At 43.5% G+C, this 18186-nt stretch overlaps 1 protein-coding gene across 1 annotated transcript in view; it reads left to right on the top strand.

Moving 5' to 3' along the window:
* slit3 (slit homolog 3 (Drosophila)) overlaps positions 1-18186 on the top strand; it is a 220022-nt gene that overhangs the window by 198757 nt on the left and 3079 nt on the right. The window contains 12 exon segments of the mRNA XM_034543991.1: positions 289-428; positions 2422-2515; positions 3294-3431; positions 3962-3975; positions 3978-4043; positions 4046-4200; positions 6180-6310; positions 16429-16583; positions 17141-17301; positions 17680-17745; positions 17747-17838; positions 17975-18180. Of these exon segments, the coding sequence (XP_034399882.1) occupies positions 289-428; positions 2422-2515; positions 3294-3431; positions 3962-3975; positions 3978-4043; positions 4046-4200; positions 6180-6310; positions 16429-16583; positions 17141-17301; positions 17680-17745; positions 17747-17838; positions 17975-18180 (1418 nt within the window).

The following is an 18186-nucleotide window of genomic DNA, read 5'->3' as shown; positions in this document are numbered from 1 at the left end:
GTGTGAAGCAGTGATAGTTAAAGCTTTTTCAAATTTAATTTCTGCTATAAAATGAGGCATGAAATTGTGTCTCTTGTTGGACTGCTAAATATGTGTGTAAGAACCAGCACAGGATGGAAGAAAACCCACTTGAATACAGATTAAATTGTTTTCTTTCAAGCTCTTATAGAAGAATTTAAGGGGGAAGTGAGGTGGAGCAGCGGATTGATTTTATCTCAAGTTGTGCGGCAGGAGTGTGTGTTCAGAGCTGGCCCGGTCACCATCTTATAATGCACATTGTGTGTGCAGCTGTGTGTGTCCGCCAGGCTTCGAGGGCCAACGGTGTGAGATGAACCCAGACGACTGTGAAGACAACGACTGTGAGAACAACTCCACCTGCATCGACGGAGTCAACAACTACACCTGCGTCTGCCCACCCAACTACACAGGTACACACACAAAAACACACGCACACAAAAAAAATCATATTTTCCACATTTACTGGACAGTAAGTTAGTAATGGACAGCCTCTCCTTAGTGACCTGAAACTGAACCTACAGGAGGTTTAAGAGCAATCACACAGGAAGGAGAGAGAGATGGGGGGGGGGGGCTATGTGCTTGAAGAAAAGAGAGAGAGACAGAGAACTGTGTTGGTGCAGCAAGTTAAACTGCTGACTAGGAAGTTAAGTTTTTATATCTGTGACAGTGTCCTCTAAAACACACGTACACACACACACACACACACACACACCCACACACAGCTGGTACCCTTTGACACTGGATCTCAGTCAATATACACACAGACACTCACCCGCACATGCACTATGTCATTATCGTTGTTGGCATCGAGCAACCTCTCACACTGCCAGCCACCTTACCACTTACAGCTGTTGCACACACACACAGACAGACAGACAGACAGACACACACACACACACACACACACACACACACACACATGGTTCCTTTGGCTCTGAACCCCCACTCAGCTCAGTGAACCGAGGCGTAATCATCAGGTGTCACATTAAGAGGACAGTCCTTCGCTCGTCGCTCAGCTTTCTCCAAGTGCAGCAACCGGGACCGTCACGTCAGATTTGCACCACTGGGGGAAAAAAGCAAGGTTTAAGGTCACAAGACCTTTTAAACGGCTGATACAAAGTTTCAATTCAAAAAGAAAAAGCCACGCTTTAGAAAACTGGACATAGATTATAAGGTTTTATATTTCCAGAAGGTAGAAATGTTCAGGAGGTCATCGAGAACATTAAGGTTCATTCTCTGGAGACGATGCAGAACACATTTTTATGAACGTACGTTAGGGTTTGAGCAAAATGCCTGTAAAGGGGGGCAGAATGACTTGATGATGGGGGATACACAAAAGAAAAAGGAGTCAATAAACTCATCAAGAATCATCCTCTTGACCATAAATATCCATATTAAATAATCCGGCCAGAAGTTTTTGTTCAGGGCTAAATCATCCAGTCATCGACATCCCCTTGATTTCAAGTAATATGATTCGGTTAGTCAAAGCTTGAGACTCACTAGCACTCAAATAAATGATAACCAATATTATTTAAAGCTATGAGGGTCAATATTTCAGCAACACGCTGTGTTTCATATTCATATTCACTGTTAATATGCAATATTACAAAACTCTCTTAAATGTATTCAGGTTAGCACTTAAACATAATTGAATCACTCTCATAATAACAATGTGCTGATTACAAATGTGATAATGTGTGAAAGAAAAGGAAGACTAGTCATCTTCCAACACACTAAGTAGGGAAAACCAAAGGCCAGCGGCCAAATCACTCCCAGCATGTTTATTGGCACCAGTCAGCACCTCATCGATGGTCTCATATGCGTATGATAATCATAGTAAGGTATCGCAGTTAATTTCACGTTGATAAATGAATGTTGTCATCTTGAACCGAGTCTCCAAAATGTGAAACAGTCTGCCCAGGAGGCCCAGAGTGTATCTTCATTTGCTGTAGCTTAAATATGTTCAGATGTCTTCCCCAGCAGTTTGCAAGTGACCTGAGAAACGAGTGGTGGAGACAGACGGGATTAGATTAAAGCAGGCAGAGAACGATGGAAACGTGCTTGACCTTTCTCACTCCCCTCTTCCTTCATATGACCAGTTTCAGCTCCTGCTTTTGCACACACTGTTAACCCCGCCCAGCCTTTGAGTGTGTGTGTGTGTGTGTGTGTGTAGACATGGAGACATCCACTGCACATTATCTAACGGCCTTGAACAAGATAGACACATACATAAATAATATTTTTCCACCCCTTGTTTTTCTTTCTTTTTCCACTGTCATTTGAAGCTGATAGTGAGAACATGTGGCCCTCTACTCCCGTCTCTCTTCTTCCTCCATGTTAAGTCTTTCTCTCACTCTTCTCCCTTTACTCTCATAAATATGTACTTTCTCTCTTTGTCACCAGGTGACCTGTGTGACGAGGTGGTTGAACCTTGTCTCCATGGTTTCGACCCCTGTCAGCACGACTCAAAGTGTGTCCATGTCGGCCGCACTTACAGGTGAGTGACAGCTTCGCAGGAGGTCAGCACTTACAGGGGTCAGAGGTCACATCACAGAAAGTGACAACAAAGTGACAGGAGCATCCGGGTCAAAATGTTAAAAGCGGATTTCTTTTTTGTAAAAGGGGAGAATCTGAGCGGTCTTCGCTTCCCAAGGACATTAGCTCTTAAATTAGACAGAAAACACACAAAAAGACAGAGGGAAACACACAACACTCAGTTAACATGTAGTTTATAGGAGGGTTTGTTAAATAACTATAAATACATGCAATCTTTGGACTAATGTTAGCATCTCCGTGAAGTTGGCTGACATTTGTGTACTTTGTAACACATCACCATCCTCTCGCCAGTATTTCTGCCCATACTACTTGATTTTCTGTTATAAAAATTGTGCCTCAAACTTTGTAGATGTTTTCACCTTTTAGATGTGTTCTATAACCTTTCAGCTTAATTAACATAGCTTTTTCATAAGCCATAGAAATAGACTCTTAAATATTTGGTCAAATATCTTGTAAAGTTGAGATATTTGCTGAGGTTACATTGTTTCTTGGGCCATGCACTACACATGCAGCCCACTCAAGTATACTTTATATAACAATTCTGTCTTTACACATTTTAGAATTTAGCCATTTTTCTTAATTCTCTAATCAAGTGAAATCTACATTTATTTTTTAATAGAACTGTACTGCACTCTTTGTACATTAAGGCTTCTGTAATCATGAGGCAAAGCCCGTTGCTCACACACAGTAATCCCATCCATATTTCCATGTCACTTTAGGTGCGAGTGTTTACCGGGCTATGTGGGCCAACACTGCGAGCAGGACTATAACGACTGCCTGGAGAATAAGTGTCAACACGGAGCGGAGTGTGTGGACGCCGTCAACGGCTATACCTGCGTCTGCAAAGAGGGTTTCAGGTGAGAGTCGTGGAAACGCACCCACAAACACAGTTACACACTGCAGGGCCAGACTGGGATGAGACACAGATGGAGCTCATTAATCAGACTGTCTTGACCCACTGTGTGTGTGTGTGTGTGTGTGTGTGTGTGTGTGTGTGAGTGTGTGTGTGTTGGGGGGGGGGGGGGGGGGGGGGGGGGGGGGGGGGGGGGGGGGGGGGGGGGGGGGGGGGGTGGGGGGGGGGGGAGTGTGCACAGGTGTGTGTGTCTGTAGCAGATGCAGCTCCATGTGGTTAATTATACCAGAGAGAAACAAATTCATCACAAGGGACAGACAGAAGAGAGAGAGCTTGCCGTGTCACGCTGACTGATAAGAGATGTCCACTTCCTTCAGACTATTACCGTTCCGGTTTCACCAATGTAATCTCCAAATGTAATTCAAAATACAGAGCAAGAACTAAACAAGTTTCATCATGGGATACGGAGAAAGGAATCACCTCGTTAAAACTCTATGAATAAGTAATCTTCTGTGTAATCCGCTCCTCTCTCAGCGGGCTGTTCTGTGAGAACCTCCACCAATGATCTTGCTGCAGACCAGCCCCTGTGACCAATCAGACTGCCAGAACGGCGCCCAGTCCTGGTGGTTGCCGGGGAGCCCGTCTGCCGCTGCATGCCCGGTTTCTACGGCAACAAATGTGACAAGATGGCCACTGTTCATTTCCTGGGTCGGGATGGATACGTGGAGCTGCCGAGCGCGAAGCTCCGTCCCACGGCGCATATTTCATTGCAGGTAACGTCACGACCTTTGACCTCTGCTAACAGAGTTTTTGGTTCTGTAGAAATCTATGCAGTCGTGCAGGTATTAATAGAAAATGTCTTGTTTTAAAATAAACTGAACATGTATTGTAATGTATCCTGCTTTACTTAATAAAACCCCTATCTTTTTAAAGTATCTACAAAGCAAGTACAAAAGCCATATTCTGCTGCACTACATGGACAATCTGTTTCCATGCACACACACACACACTTATTCACACAGACCATACATTTTCGACACATATCCGAATAGAGAAATATTTTGGAAATCCTCCATTTTGGAAATGAGAGTGTAAGTGAAGGAAAGAGAAACAAGAAAAAGAGGGCAGTCTAATTGATATTTACCACCTGTTTGGATTTGTGTGTGCGTGCGTGTGCGTGTGTGTTCCTGCCAGGAGCTTTCTATGTCAGTGCCAAGGTGGTTAAAACTCTACCAAGAGGATTGAGGCAGGAGAGAGAAATGAAAAAAAAAAGATGATGAAAGGGCCACAGCACTTCATAAATCACTGGATGGTTGTTGTTTTTTTCTTCAACATTTTTCTCTTTTCTTTCCGTCTGCATACCAGTTTTCTCTTCCCCCACTTTTCTATATGTGACTTTCTTTTCTTCTGTTACATTTCTCCCTCCTTTTCTCTCTTTGCTCTGCCTCGATCTCGTCTTTTCTCTCCAGCTTGTTAGCAGGTGTTGACTTGGCTCTGCTCCATTGAAGCCAGAGTGTTATGTGCTTGCCCCATGGCCCCATTTCCACTTGCTAGTTAGTTAGTGCTTAGCAGCGCATGCAAGCAAGTGTGTCTGCGTGTGTGTCTGTGTGTGTGTGTGTGTGGTGTGTGTGTGTGTGTGTGCGGTATTTACATTTTCTCCTCATTTAAACGCAGTTCCTTAGCGGTTAGGTGTGAGATACCACCTTGAAATTATCATTAATTTACGAAAGCAAAACATGTTTGAGCTTCGCCGCTCTGAGAAGCTGTGTTAGGTTTCACAGGCTTAGGACAGTCAACAGAGAAGTGGACCTCAGTAGTACCCAAAACATTGACATTGTTATAAAGGCAAACAAAACTAATCACTAATAAGTTGTCAAAATCAGTTCATTGTAATACCAACAATGTGAGAAGGAAGGTGGTGAAGTGGAATGGTTTGCAGCAGCTGAGAACATGTCATAATTACATTTAATTTGCGCATTTTATATCCTTGATAGCTACATTTATATGACGTAGTTTTACTTGGATAATGTAATGCATGAACCAAAGCTAGGCTCAGTCTGCCCAGCAGCAGGTGAGGCCGCTTTTGCTTTAATTAACTGTGGATTTGTGTTGGGTTTCATCTTCAAACAATGTGCTGTAGTGAAACCATAATTGTATGCCAAATGACTCAATTAGACAATTAAAGTAACACAGACTCTGTACATTGCCAATCTTAATTCTGTTTGTCTAATCTCACAACCAATATCCAATGATTTTTGTCTGCTGGGTTGCCATAGTTATGTTTTCAAAGTGGGTCCAAACAGTTTCAATGGAGGCTCAGTGAATGGAAGTGAAAGACTGTGACAAAAGTTATTACATTAGTTATCAAAAGAAAATCACAGAGAATACTCGTGTGTGATTTGGTTTAATAAATCGGTTCAGAAATGCAGTATTTTCTGTTGTTGCGGCACAGAGTGTGAAACCAATAAATGCCTGAGGCACACATGTTTTTTTATTTATTTGGTTGCGTCTGAATTGATGTCAAACAGCAATATTTGACAATCTTGGCTGAATTGTTGAGTGTCTATGGGATCAAATAACATTATCATGATCCCGTATAATAATAATAATAATTGAGTGAAAACGAAGTACGTAACCTAAGGGGGGGTTTCCCTAGCTGTGTCCGAGGGGAGGCCCACAGTTTGAAAACAACTGATATACAGTGCATCACCCATTAAAATGTGTATCTCATCCGCCCTTTCTGTCTCTCCAGGTGGCTACAGATAAAGACAACGGGATTCTGCTGTACAAGGAGGACCACGACCCTCTGGCTCTGGAGCTGTACCAGGGACACATAAGACTCATCTACGACATCGCCACCTACCCCCCCACCACCGTATATAGGTAGGCCCCACGCAGACAAAAGCACTCTCTCACTTTATTATCGTCTACCTCGAAGAATGATTTGCCTTATGATGTTGAAAGGTCTAGTTTAAACACAATTTAGGTTTTAATATCCCACACAATCACTCTTGTTAACTCATTTATATACACACTCGTATGACTTTCCTTTCAATAATTCATGCACATTCATTTCGAGTGCTTTGCTTACGCTTTTTTAATCAAAAGAAAGCTATATTTTGCAATGAATTCAGATAATACAGGGGTTCAAGGTAGGTTAAGTGCACTTAGGAAATATAATAACACTTACACACATTCACAGAGGAAAGTGTTTGTGTGCTTGTGTTCAACATGGGTAAAAGATTGACAGTAATTCTCTCGGAAACATTGAAATCAACTTTTTGGATAGACTGAATGAATCGACTGTACTTTATGACATTTACAAAATTCAAGTCTTACAGAGGTTCAAGGTAGTGCAAGGAGACACATAAAGTACACACACACACACACACACACACACACATTCATCAACAACTAAAGCTTTCAAGGATCTGAGGTTTTTCATTTACAGTACTTTAAGCACCTTTAAGTAGGTGCTGATCTGGCCATGGGCACACAAATCCACCAGCATATTCTTTCTTACACACACACACACACACACACACACACACACACACACACACGGTAGCAGATACATCTATGAGCGCTTCCCTCTAGAAACAAACATGAACTCAGAAAGAATCCTTTCCAATCCTGACTAGACATTCATGTCCCTGAGTGAAAGCCTCCAATTAAAACTTCAAACACTGGAAACAAAAGCTCATTCAGCGTGTGGAGCACCTTGGATATTATATGATAAACCACGTTCACGGTGTCACAGGCGGAGACACACGGAGGTGAGCTATGGAAACAGTGATGCTAATCCAGGAAAAGACCTGGATAATGTTTTCAGTCGTTTCTTGCAGCAGCAACCATTTAGGGTTTTTATGAAACATATGCAGATGTATTACAGCATGTGGCAATGCATACAAACACAAATAAACCACATGTGCAAAAAATTACCCGATATGTTCCCATGTTTTTAAGTCAAAGTGAGTAATGGGGGCAACGTTTTTTTTTTTTTAATTGGTCCAGCACTGAGGGATAATGCTGCAGACGGCTGCAATGTAATCGTTCGGGGCAATTCCTCACCGTCAATGTGCGTCCACTAAAAGTGCTTTTTTCTTTTACTGACACGCTCAGATTGTTATTATAAGTGTCTGACAACATTATGGAAAGAACCCTAGCCCGGGAAATACAAGTGTTTTCTTGACCTCTCACTTGAGCCGGCCTGTTTGTTATCGTGTCATGTGAGAAAGGAGTGCCGGTGTTGTCACAGTTCAGAAGGCGTAACTTTTGATTTATCCAAAATATTTGTCATGCCTGGATATTTAGCTGATTTCAACAATGTGGGCGAACAGACAGACCGGATCGAGTGTGAGGTTAAGAAACAAGTTGTATTCCCCTGTCGGCTCCCTTCCATAATGTTGTCAGACACTTATAATAACAGATGCAAAAACATGGGAAAATACGTATGAGGTTAAAAAATTATGAAAGTTTTCAAATATCAAAGTCAATGTGTATCTTCTTTAAAACCAGAAGGAACGTAGAGTTTTGAGTAACACAAGTTTGAATGAATGATAAGCCATTTGATACAGTGACAAACAATTATTATAGATATGAGCCTGAGGGGTCGTGGGCCCCTCTCCGCCCTTAGAAGACGACCGCGTAATAATTCAAGACGACAACAAAAATGCAATCTGCAGCCTTTTTGTCATAGTATAAAATGTAATCATACATAATGTTATTATCATGGTTTCCGTTCCAACACGCCTCACAAACTAAATCTAAACCTTTTTTCTGGTGAAAGGTGGCTATAATAAAAGGGTTATTCGACATAATAATACACATTCACAGCATACTGTATACGCTATGCAGCATGAATGGGTGTGTTTCGGCGCGTCACGCCTCATTGTCCTCGTCATTTAAGAGGAGTGACTGAAGGGTGGATTGATGGAGGTCAGAGGGAGGAGGGAAGGTTTGACTAAGATAAAGAAAAGAGAAAAGAGAGACAGAAAAGAAGGCCCGACTTACATTGAAGAAGAGAGAGAGAGAGAGAGAGAGAGGGGTAATGATTGGCTCTTATTGATTCTGTCTGCGTCGCTGTCTTCGCTGTCTGTGGCAGGAGGAACGAGGAAGAGAGATGTGAGACGGATATATGATACAAGATGCAATCCCATGTATACGTTCAGTTTACAACGCATGAACAGACAACAGTGCAAAACATACAAAAACACTTGATGACATGCAACACACGCCACATCAGCAGCAATATTTCATTATCAGTGGAATGTAACATCATATACTGTACCCACATCACTGTAAAGTCAAAGAGAAGTTTCATTGCACGAGGACTGGGCACTGCTCTGCCAATCCAAATAGAGCTGATATTTCTAGAATTTCTCGCAGTGGCAGATAATGAAAGGTGTTAAAGGAAAGGAAAAATAACTTTCAACATTTAGTGCAGCATGGAAAGGAACTGGAAAAAAAAACTGGAAAAAGACCCAACAATACCACCGGTGTGAGACACAGGCTACCAATCATCTTGACCAAGGTCTCATTCTTTATGGCAATTATACCAAAGTATGAAAATACATTTTACAGTACTGTATAAATATTGGAAAATTCTTTCTGTACCAGATCGCACCAGGCAGGTACAGTTGCAGTTGGCATTCAAAACATGCCAACTGCAAATGAAGGCAGAGCGAGAGACAGATGCTAGTGTAATTGGATGAATTAAAGGAGAGAGAGAGAAGGAAGATGGAGAGAGGAAGGAGGAGAAATGAGGGAGAAGTTTTATGGCTTTCTAATTTACTCACCATTCTTCGCGATTTCTTTAAAGCATTTGACGTCTGGCTTTGTGGTTTTGGCTCTCTCTGTTCTTTAGTCTCTGCAGATAGAGACAAGGTCACAGGAGGAGGAGATGCTGGTAGCCTCACTGCCTTTGAGGATAAAATGCAACCGGTTCATAACAAATCTGACTTTAGGATTAGGACGGTTTGTTATATTATAAATCCTGCAAGTAGCTGCAGGAGAAGAAAAGTGAAGCCACAATTTACTACTTCAAGGGCAAGATTGTTACTGCATCAGGCATTTCAAACATGATTCACTTAAACCCTCTCATTTTTTTGGATGTGTAGTTTCAGGGTGTGTGCCCGCAGGAAAATGTGCATATATTTTAGGTTACTCTGCAGTTAGGAGGCGAAAAGCATAATTTGGGATTTAGTTGGGCTGGACGATTTCTTTTCCATTGAACACGGTGTCAGCATTCACAGTGAAACCGTTAGTGTCGTCACCGTTTCAGTTTGCTCATGAGCTCTACTGTCACGCCTCTGCAGTCACATGTATTCATAGAAACTGCATTTCTTCCACACATGCTGCAGCATAGTCCGATTTTAACATCGACATCACGTGTGGAGGTTATTTCGTTGTGTAGCATTGTGTTGGTGAACGTGAACTCTGTATCCTGTCTTCCCTGACCTTTGATAGACTGATGCATACAAACAGCTTCATTGTAATGATAATGTGACGCTGTAGTGAACCCTGTAGGTGAGCACAGGGTCAGCTGGAGAGCAAGAGACCATCACCTGCTCAAGGAGACTTCAGCAGGGCGGATATATGCCGAGAGGTCGTCTGGGTAGCAAGACTTCCCTCCGTATAGATTGTCCACCTCCCATTTTCTTCACACCAATGGTGGTTTGTAATCAGGGTGGAAAGATGAGTAGAAACCAAATATGAAACCGGAATATGCGCGAGTGTTCACAATACGCATTGTGAAAAGGCAAGAGGAGGACGATGGGAAGGGATGGTTAGAGAGGAAGGAATGAAAGAATGAAATGATGGGCTTAATCTAATTACCTGGCACAGATGGGGAGGGGCGGGGACTGGGTTGAAAAGGTCGAGTGGGAGAGAGAAGAGGACATTCGGAGGGACGTCTGGATGCATAGAAAGACAGATTGATCCGTTGAGAGGCAGACACAGATAGAGAGATAGCCAGAAAGACAGATGGATGGACTGATGATGGGCGGAAGGCAGGAGCGAACGAGCAGACAACAGGACAAAGAGATAACTGGGCGGGGTAAGTTGCCCGCCAGAGGAGGAAGCAGGAGGGATAAAACAGATAGATAGAAACAGGCAAAATAAAGAAAAACCATGAGACACGGTTGAATTGGAGGATGGATGAAAGAGGAGAGAGGGATGACACGTGGGATGGAGTGAAAGATGGGAAAGAGCAGAGGGGAAAAGTAAACCACAAAGTGAGTCAGGGAATTATCCTTGTCTGGTGTTGTTAACTTGACACAGGCCACGCCTGAGAGGGAGACAGGCAGGCCGAGTGCAAGAAACACTGGCAGACAGTGCAGAGAGAGAAAGCCGTAAAAGAGAGACAGGTGAAGACAGAAAGGGACATAGAAAGTGTAGAGTGGCGAAAAAAGGAAAGAGGGGAGATAAAGAAAGTCTTAAACTGGAAGACAAACGGAGGCAAGAGAGCGTAACGTAAGAGGAGGCAAGAGAAAAGTGAATATGGGAAGCGAGAGACAGAAACAGTGACCCATAGAACCAAATCATGTCTGAGCACAATGCTCAGCACTGAGTCAACACTGTGTCCATGTTATGTTTAGGGTTAGCAATCTGGAAGGAGACGAGGCTCAGCTCCAGGCCTGGGGCTCATTTTACCACAAGCCTCTATGTATTCCTTTGTATGTGGCATCTTTTGATTTCATGAGTCTGAGCATTGCAAATGGCCTATCTTATCAGCGCTAATTTGGAAATACATTATAAACTGACTGAAACCGCATGGCCAGGCAGGCACAGCAGGACGTCCTGCCACCATTCGAATGATACTGTCCAGGATGGCGCAGCTATTTAACCACCACAATCTGAGCACAGCTAATTCTGGCAGGTCCCGAGCACGGCTCTGTTCACACAGTTACAATCAGTCGTTCAACCGAGGTATCGGCGCCAGTCCCCGGGATGTTTCTGAACGATCCCTGGGTTGGTTATCTTGTGTAGAAACCAGGAAGCCAGGAAGAGCATCATGTTCAAGACAGTTTTTGACAACGAGCTGGAATGTAGCAGTGGTGGCCAGACCATATAAGCTAATCCTGGTAATATGGTTCATCGGTTAGTCACCTCAGTTTTGAAAGTCACGAATTGGCTTTGACGTTAAGATTCGGTTGCGTGTGAGGCTCCGATTGTTGGATACCTTTGTGTCTAAGAGATTCAATTAAGTTTTCCCTATGAAAGAGAGTATTGAAGCAGGACAACGAGGGGGCCTGGTACACACATGTACATATGTATGCTATACATAAAAACACTCATAAACATGCAGAAAAGATCAAAAGCAAAATGATCTTAGGCCGTTATACTTATAGGCACATGCACATCTGGACAGGAGGTACAACCTGCAGTGAAACAGAAAAATATAATTAGAAAATACAAAACGTGATAGAGGAGTGCATAAAAAGGAGGGAAAGTGGGTGAGCTTTGGATTTGTAAGAAAAAGACAAAAGAGAGAGAGAGAGAGTGGCAGAAGCAGCCATAGGAGACGGTTTACAAATCCTTCACTGTTCTTATTAGCAACAGATGAGAGTGGTTATGCATGCCCGGTGTTAAATGAACACGTGTGTGGGAGAGAGAGCGTGTGTGTGTGTGTTTGCTCTGTATTAGTGTGTTACCCTTTACTAATGATGCACTAATCTCCCATCGGGTCAAAGAGAACACATCTACTGTTATTCATCAGCGAGCAACAGAGGGAGGGAGGGATGCATGATACAGATGGGTAGAGGCAGTGGGAGTGATGGGAGGACGGATGGACCGAAAGGAGACAGTTAAAGACAGAAGAAGGGTGAGGAGGGACGATGATGGATGGTCGGACAGAAGGCGAGAGAGAGGGAATACTAAGGGTCAGGTGCTGTAACCACTGTACAAAGGATACTCACCAAATACTTCACTGAATAATACTCAATATTAAACAATAATGATACCAATTTAGTTTTTTTACATTTCGAGAAAATCTGAAGGAGAAAAAAAGTAAAACATTGGACCAGACTTCCATTTAGCAGCCTGAAAGGGTGGGAAGCCAGTGGGGGATCATGTGCTGAAAAAGAGGACCTGTTGAGATGCCCGTGCTGAAGGGTTTGGGGATCTGAGGGATGGCATGGATCCCCTACACGCCCTCAAAGGAGACACAGTTTACAGTGCAGAAGGGTTGCATTCAAACCAGCTAAGACATGAGTTCTAAAACCCTAAATGATGATAGAAACACTACAAAGCTGAATCAACACTTGTAACAGTAGGAAGGTTGTCGCAGGGCTGTTATATTATATTATATTATATACATAACGGTGTACAGCTAGAGTGTATCACACTGTATAGCCACTCTCCATACACTGCAACACATGAACCCAGTTCCTCCTGGTGTTTTGGCATCTGAAACAAATAAGATACGGTATGTATATGGATACATACTGAGGCTGTCACAATCATACACAGGTTTTAGTTACAAACAGGTCATAGAAAAGATTTGATGCCCAGATTTAGATGAGTAAAGAGACTTAATCTCTGACCTGAATCTGGCTCTTAACAACCGCGAGGCTGTGGTTAAAACAAACAGATCCTTGAACATTACAGTTTTAAAACGCTCAGAGGCAATTCAAACATTCTAACACTGAAACCTTATAGGTCTGAAACAACGAGCGCTCATTCCTGGCGGTCTGCATCAAAAACCCGACGAATCCCCTTCTGAAAAGTTGAAATTTCATCTGAAGCGGCCGGCCTGCTTTTATGGGGGGGGGGGGGGGGGGGGAGAAGGAAAACAGTGAAGGAGCTCGTCGTTCAGCAGCTGCCGTCTCTGAAATGACTAATTGAGGTTACCACGGCAATATGGGACTGGGTTGTCTGTCTGCTGAGCGTCATTTTAATCAGATTGGGCTGCTAAACACACACACACAGACACACACACACACATGCACACATTCTCTCTGACACACATGCTCATACACACACACATGAAATCATACACAGACATGCAGACTCACAAACATGCACATACGTAAAAAGACACACATGCACGTAAAGACTACAAATGCACGTGCACACATACAGACGGACAAACGCACACTTAGAGGCGTATTAATGTTCACAGACACACACTTTGCAAATGCGGTTAAGAAACACTGTAAGTAAATGATAGTTCTGCCTAATTAGATTTAACAGTGTAAGTGGATTTGTGTGTTTTTTTTAAATTCATTTTCTTCAGTTTGAGATGCAGTCAAAAACCTGTAATTACTGCTGCGTTTGCATTTGATTCAGTTATATTAAAAACAAGCCAGTTGTTGTTCTTTAAAGGAAGTTCTAATTTGTTGTGTGTGAAGTTTATTTGTGTGTGTGTATGCGCTCGTTCAGGGTGTATTTTATTCTGGACTGACAGGAAATTGACGTCCTTTGTGGATTTGGGTGAAACACGATGAGAGGAAGAGAGAGAGAGGCAGTTGAATTCTGCTACGGCTGTGTGTTTGTTTTTTATTGAATTCCATAATGGGCCGCTTTTTTACTAAAACACACGCCAAAACAGCTAACTTCAAAGAACCTGAAATGCACACTCACACACACACACACACACACATAAATCCACACACACAATTACACACAGAGATAAATGTATTGATCAAAAGAGTATAAATGCACAGCATTTAGTAAATATATATACTTAAACGGTGTTAAGTAAGATAATATGCATTCATATATTTGTATATTTGTAATAGATACAATCACACACAAACACATCTCAGCCTGATAACATACACGCGCACACACTCACACACACACACACACACACACGCTCACACTCCCTGCAGGTCTGTCAACTACTCTGATGGGGACGTTTTGACCATCAGTCATCTACTGCCACCCAGTGGAACTTTGATGTCACAGCAGGTCCACAGCTCAGAGAGAGAGAGAGAGTGTGTGCGTGTGTGTGTGAAATGTGCCAAAATGAGTGAGTGAGGTTCAAGATCATTTTGAACGTCCTCAGCGGCGTGAGCTGCTTTTTAAATGAATTTCCTGGACACTTGGATACAATTTTTAAAAAGGATGGATCTTCTCGAAAGAAAGTGAAGTCTTAGAGAAGTAAAGGGAATTAAAGGAGGGAAGAGCACAGGACAAAACAGAGAAAAAGAGGTGATACCAGGAGAAACCAGGGAGGAGGAAGAAGATGAGGGAGGGGAAGTGGAAAAAAGAAAGGAAAGAAGAGGAGGATAGGACATGTGGAGAGTAGAGTAAAGGCTGAGCGAGAGATGAAATTGAAGATAGGATAGAAAGAAGGCGAGTGAGATAGATAGTTAATCTTTCAGGCTAGCAGAGCATACTTTTGCCTGTTTGAGACCATGATTAAATTACACGGCTCCTAATGGGAACCATGTATGTGTCTGTGTTGGGTCTGCAGTGAAGCAAGCGCTCTTATTTTAGAAGCCGTCAGCTCGATGCTGAACTAGATCGATGTCCGGAAGAACAGGGTTTTTATTCTTTATTGCATAAATGGTTGCAAAGAATTTCAGATTTTCATTTTCAAGTAATCTGTTTCTAAACTTGTATCTTATTCATGTTTTGTATTACAAGTCAAACATGGCACGATGTAGGAGAACATTACAAATGAATCAGTATTTAATAATAACGCCTTGATTCTTATTAATTGATATGTTCTCGCATATGTTGTAAACTATGTATGTAAAGCCATGTACTGGTTACCACCAGTATATGTATGCACAGTTGATTATTTACAGCTGAGGGGGTATTATTTTTCTGTATTTAAAAAAAAAAATATATATATATAATCAGTCCCATTTCCTAATTATAATTGTTTTCAATTTGTTTTCTTCATCTCCATCCTGTTCTTAATCTACTTCTTCGCCATCACACTCCTCGTCTCCCTCTAATGTTCCTGCATCTGCTGCGTTCCTCGTGTTCGATCGGCATGTTGTGTGGAAGTCCCACTGGCCCGCCTCCAGAACTCACAACCCCGCTCCATTGGCTGCTAATGTAACATCACTGTAATCTGAACGCTCTGTAAACAGCCGTCAATCGAAGCTCACTTGAGGCTCCTTAGCTTGTTAGCCCGTGAATGGCTGCAGACAAAGAGACGTATTGTCTTGATGTTGAGCTTCGGGAGTCTGAAGCAGACCACCAACGGAAAGAGTGGCTTCACTCGCTCTTTTGTGTTTTTGTTTTTTCATGTTCTGCTGGTTTTCTCCGGGTTCAGGGAAGCAATAACGTGGGTGAGCGGAGGCACAGTCAGCTTTACCAGCCCACCATCTACCTCTCTTCCCCTCCCAGGCTCTCCCCCTCTCGACTGTGCCAAACCACTGTCTCTGTAGCTGTCTGTCTATTTCCCAGTGAAAAAAAACACTTAGTGGGGAATCTCAGAGACACACATTATCACAAACACACACACACACACACACTCTTTTTCCCAGGGTCAGACATGGTGCGAAAGGTCATGATGAGGCTCCTCCTCTTTTTTTTTCACCAAAAAATATCAGCACTGTAATAGGAGAACCTCTTTCTTTAACACAAATGTTTTAAGAGGTTGAGTCATTGAATTACATAAATGTAGTCTCACCCCAAGACCGTGTGCCGCTAGGGGACCCATTCTGGCCCTCAACCCCTATGTTGACTAACCATGGCCTCCATCGAGAGCACAATATAATGTTTTTTAAAAGAGCACTGCAACGAGGAAGTATTCAGTCTGTTTTACGTCTGAGAATAGCATTTCGACATATATTTCCCTCGTTTCTTTTTCATTTGGTCGATTTGCGAACGCAACAAAACAAAGAGAAGAAATGTTTGACTTGAAAATGTTTGGAGTCTGTTTTGTGCCCGGCTTTTCCAGTTTGCTCTATGGTGTTTTTTTTTTTTCATCCCTAACTCTCTGGTCTGGTGTAGAATTCAACAGTAATTTATCATAATAGAAAGCATACTGAAAATCCCTCCTTCCTTTTTTTTTCCTGTGTGTGTGTGTGTAACAGCGTTGAGTCTGTGAACGACGGGCTCTTCCACATGGTGGAGCTTTTGATTCAGAACCGTTCACTGAGCCTGGTGGTGGATAACGGGGCCCCCAAGAGCCTGGGCAAGCTGGCCCGCCAGCCCTCCGTCGACCACAACACACAACTTTACATTGGAGGTACGCACACCCGTCTATACGTGCATCGACACACATTCAAGGACACATGTTCTGAACAGACAGATGTTACTTTTGTCCGCCCTTTACGGCCTTTTTGTGGTCGCGACCCCATGTTTGCCATGCATGGGGACATACAAATACACACACAACATGCAAATACCACACACATACTAAGTCTCAGCAAGGGATGTGGTGAAGGGTTGGATAACTGTTTTTGTTCAACTTTTCCAAGAAAAATAGGGAAAGACACGCCCCTGAGAACAGTCAGCCTTTTTTCTCAAGTACTAGAAAGAAACACAATGTTGTTGTGCAATAGTGGGAGCTGTAACGCTGTATTCCTGCTGGGAAATTGTATTTTACTGAAAGAATCTATCAAGAATGAAATCAGAGATGAGCGAAGTGTATTAATGGAGCAATCCGCATTTGAATTGGCTTTTTTTCCCCTGTTTCTCTTATTTTCTTCCACATTTTTTTATCCCATTTCTCTTTCAACTCTCGTTTCTCTTTGTTTAACACTTTTCTATAACTTCCTGCCTTGTTCTCTTTCGTTTTCCCAGGAGTACCATCTCCGGTGGTGGCCTCAGGGCTACGACCCGGCCCTGAACGTTCCCCCCAGCCTTTTAACGGATGCATCCACAATGTCCGAATCAACGGGGAGCTTCAAGACCTGAGTTACAGAGCAGCAGGAGGAGCACGACAGCAAGGGGTCGAGGGCAAGGTGATTACATGGGGAAGATCTGAGCCTGGCTTTAAAGGAGCTGTGCGGCAGCTTTTAGAGCCTCCCTGGGAAATATTGTGTTGAGGTTATGTTGCGCAAGAGAAAGCAGACATGCAGCAGAAATGTCTCGTAACAAAAATTATGATACTTCTTAATCCTCAAAATCAGTCAAAACAAGGACTACATTTTCATCATATGAGCAACAAACAGTAGGAAACATTTTTGACTGATATAAGAAATATTTTTAGGGCCCATTTCATGCAACATCACAACCACGTTCATGTTACAGCCCCGCTGCTCTCTTCTATTCGCAGTAAGAGGCCCCGTGACTCGGCCTCCCCTGACGGTATTTTCTCCCCTTCTCGTTCTGTCCCCCAGGCCGAGGGCATTCTCGCGGGGTGTCATTCCTGCAGTGTGTGCGCTCAGGGCGCGTGCCGGGAGGGCGAGAGAGACGGGGGTAACGTGCGATTGTCCTCCGGGACGCAGCGGGGCCCTGTGTGACCAGACGACGGCGCCGAGCACCTGTCAGAGCAGCAGGTGAGCCGGGACAGCCGAGACCGGACTGCTGCTGCAGTGGTCGCACATTCACACTGCACACGAAGACCCTCATGACATCTGACCCCCAACAGAAGCCACCTCCTCAAACCTGTCTGCCCTCTTCATCTCACTCCAGATGTGTTCACGGCCTGTGTGTGCCGAAGGGTCCGTCCTACAGTTGCCAGTGCAGTGAGGGCTACCAGGGTCAGTACTGCGACCAGCGCTCAGAGCCTCCAGCGTGCCGGGGGCAGCGCTGTGGCCACGGGGAGTGTCGCGTGTCAGAGGGAGGAGAGCCCGTCTGCCACTGTCAGCCGGGGTACTTCGGGCCTACCTGTGACACAGGTAAAG

The sequence above is a fragment of the Cyclopterus lumpus genome, chromosome 10, assembly GCF_009769545.1.
Source record: "Cyclopterus lumpus isolate fCycLum1 chromosome 10, fCycLum1.pri, whole genome shotgun sequence".
NCBI lineage: Eukaryota > Metazoa > Chordata > Actinopteri > Perciformes > Cyclopteridae > Cyclopterus > Cyclopterus lumpus.
This window is presented reverse-complemented; position numbering and strand designations above follow the sequence as displayed.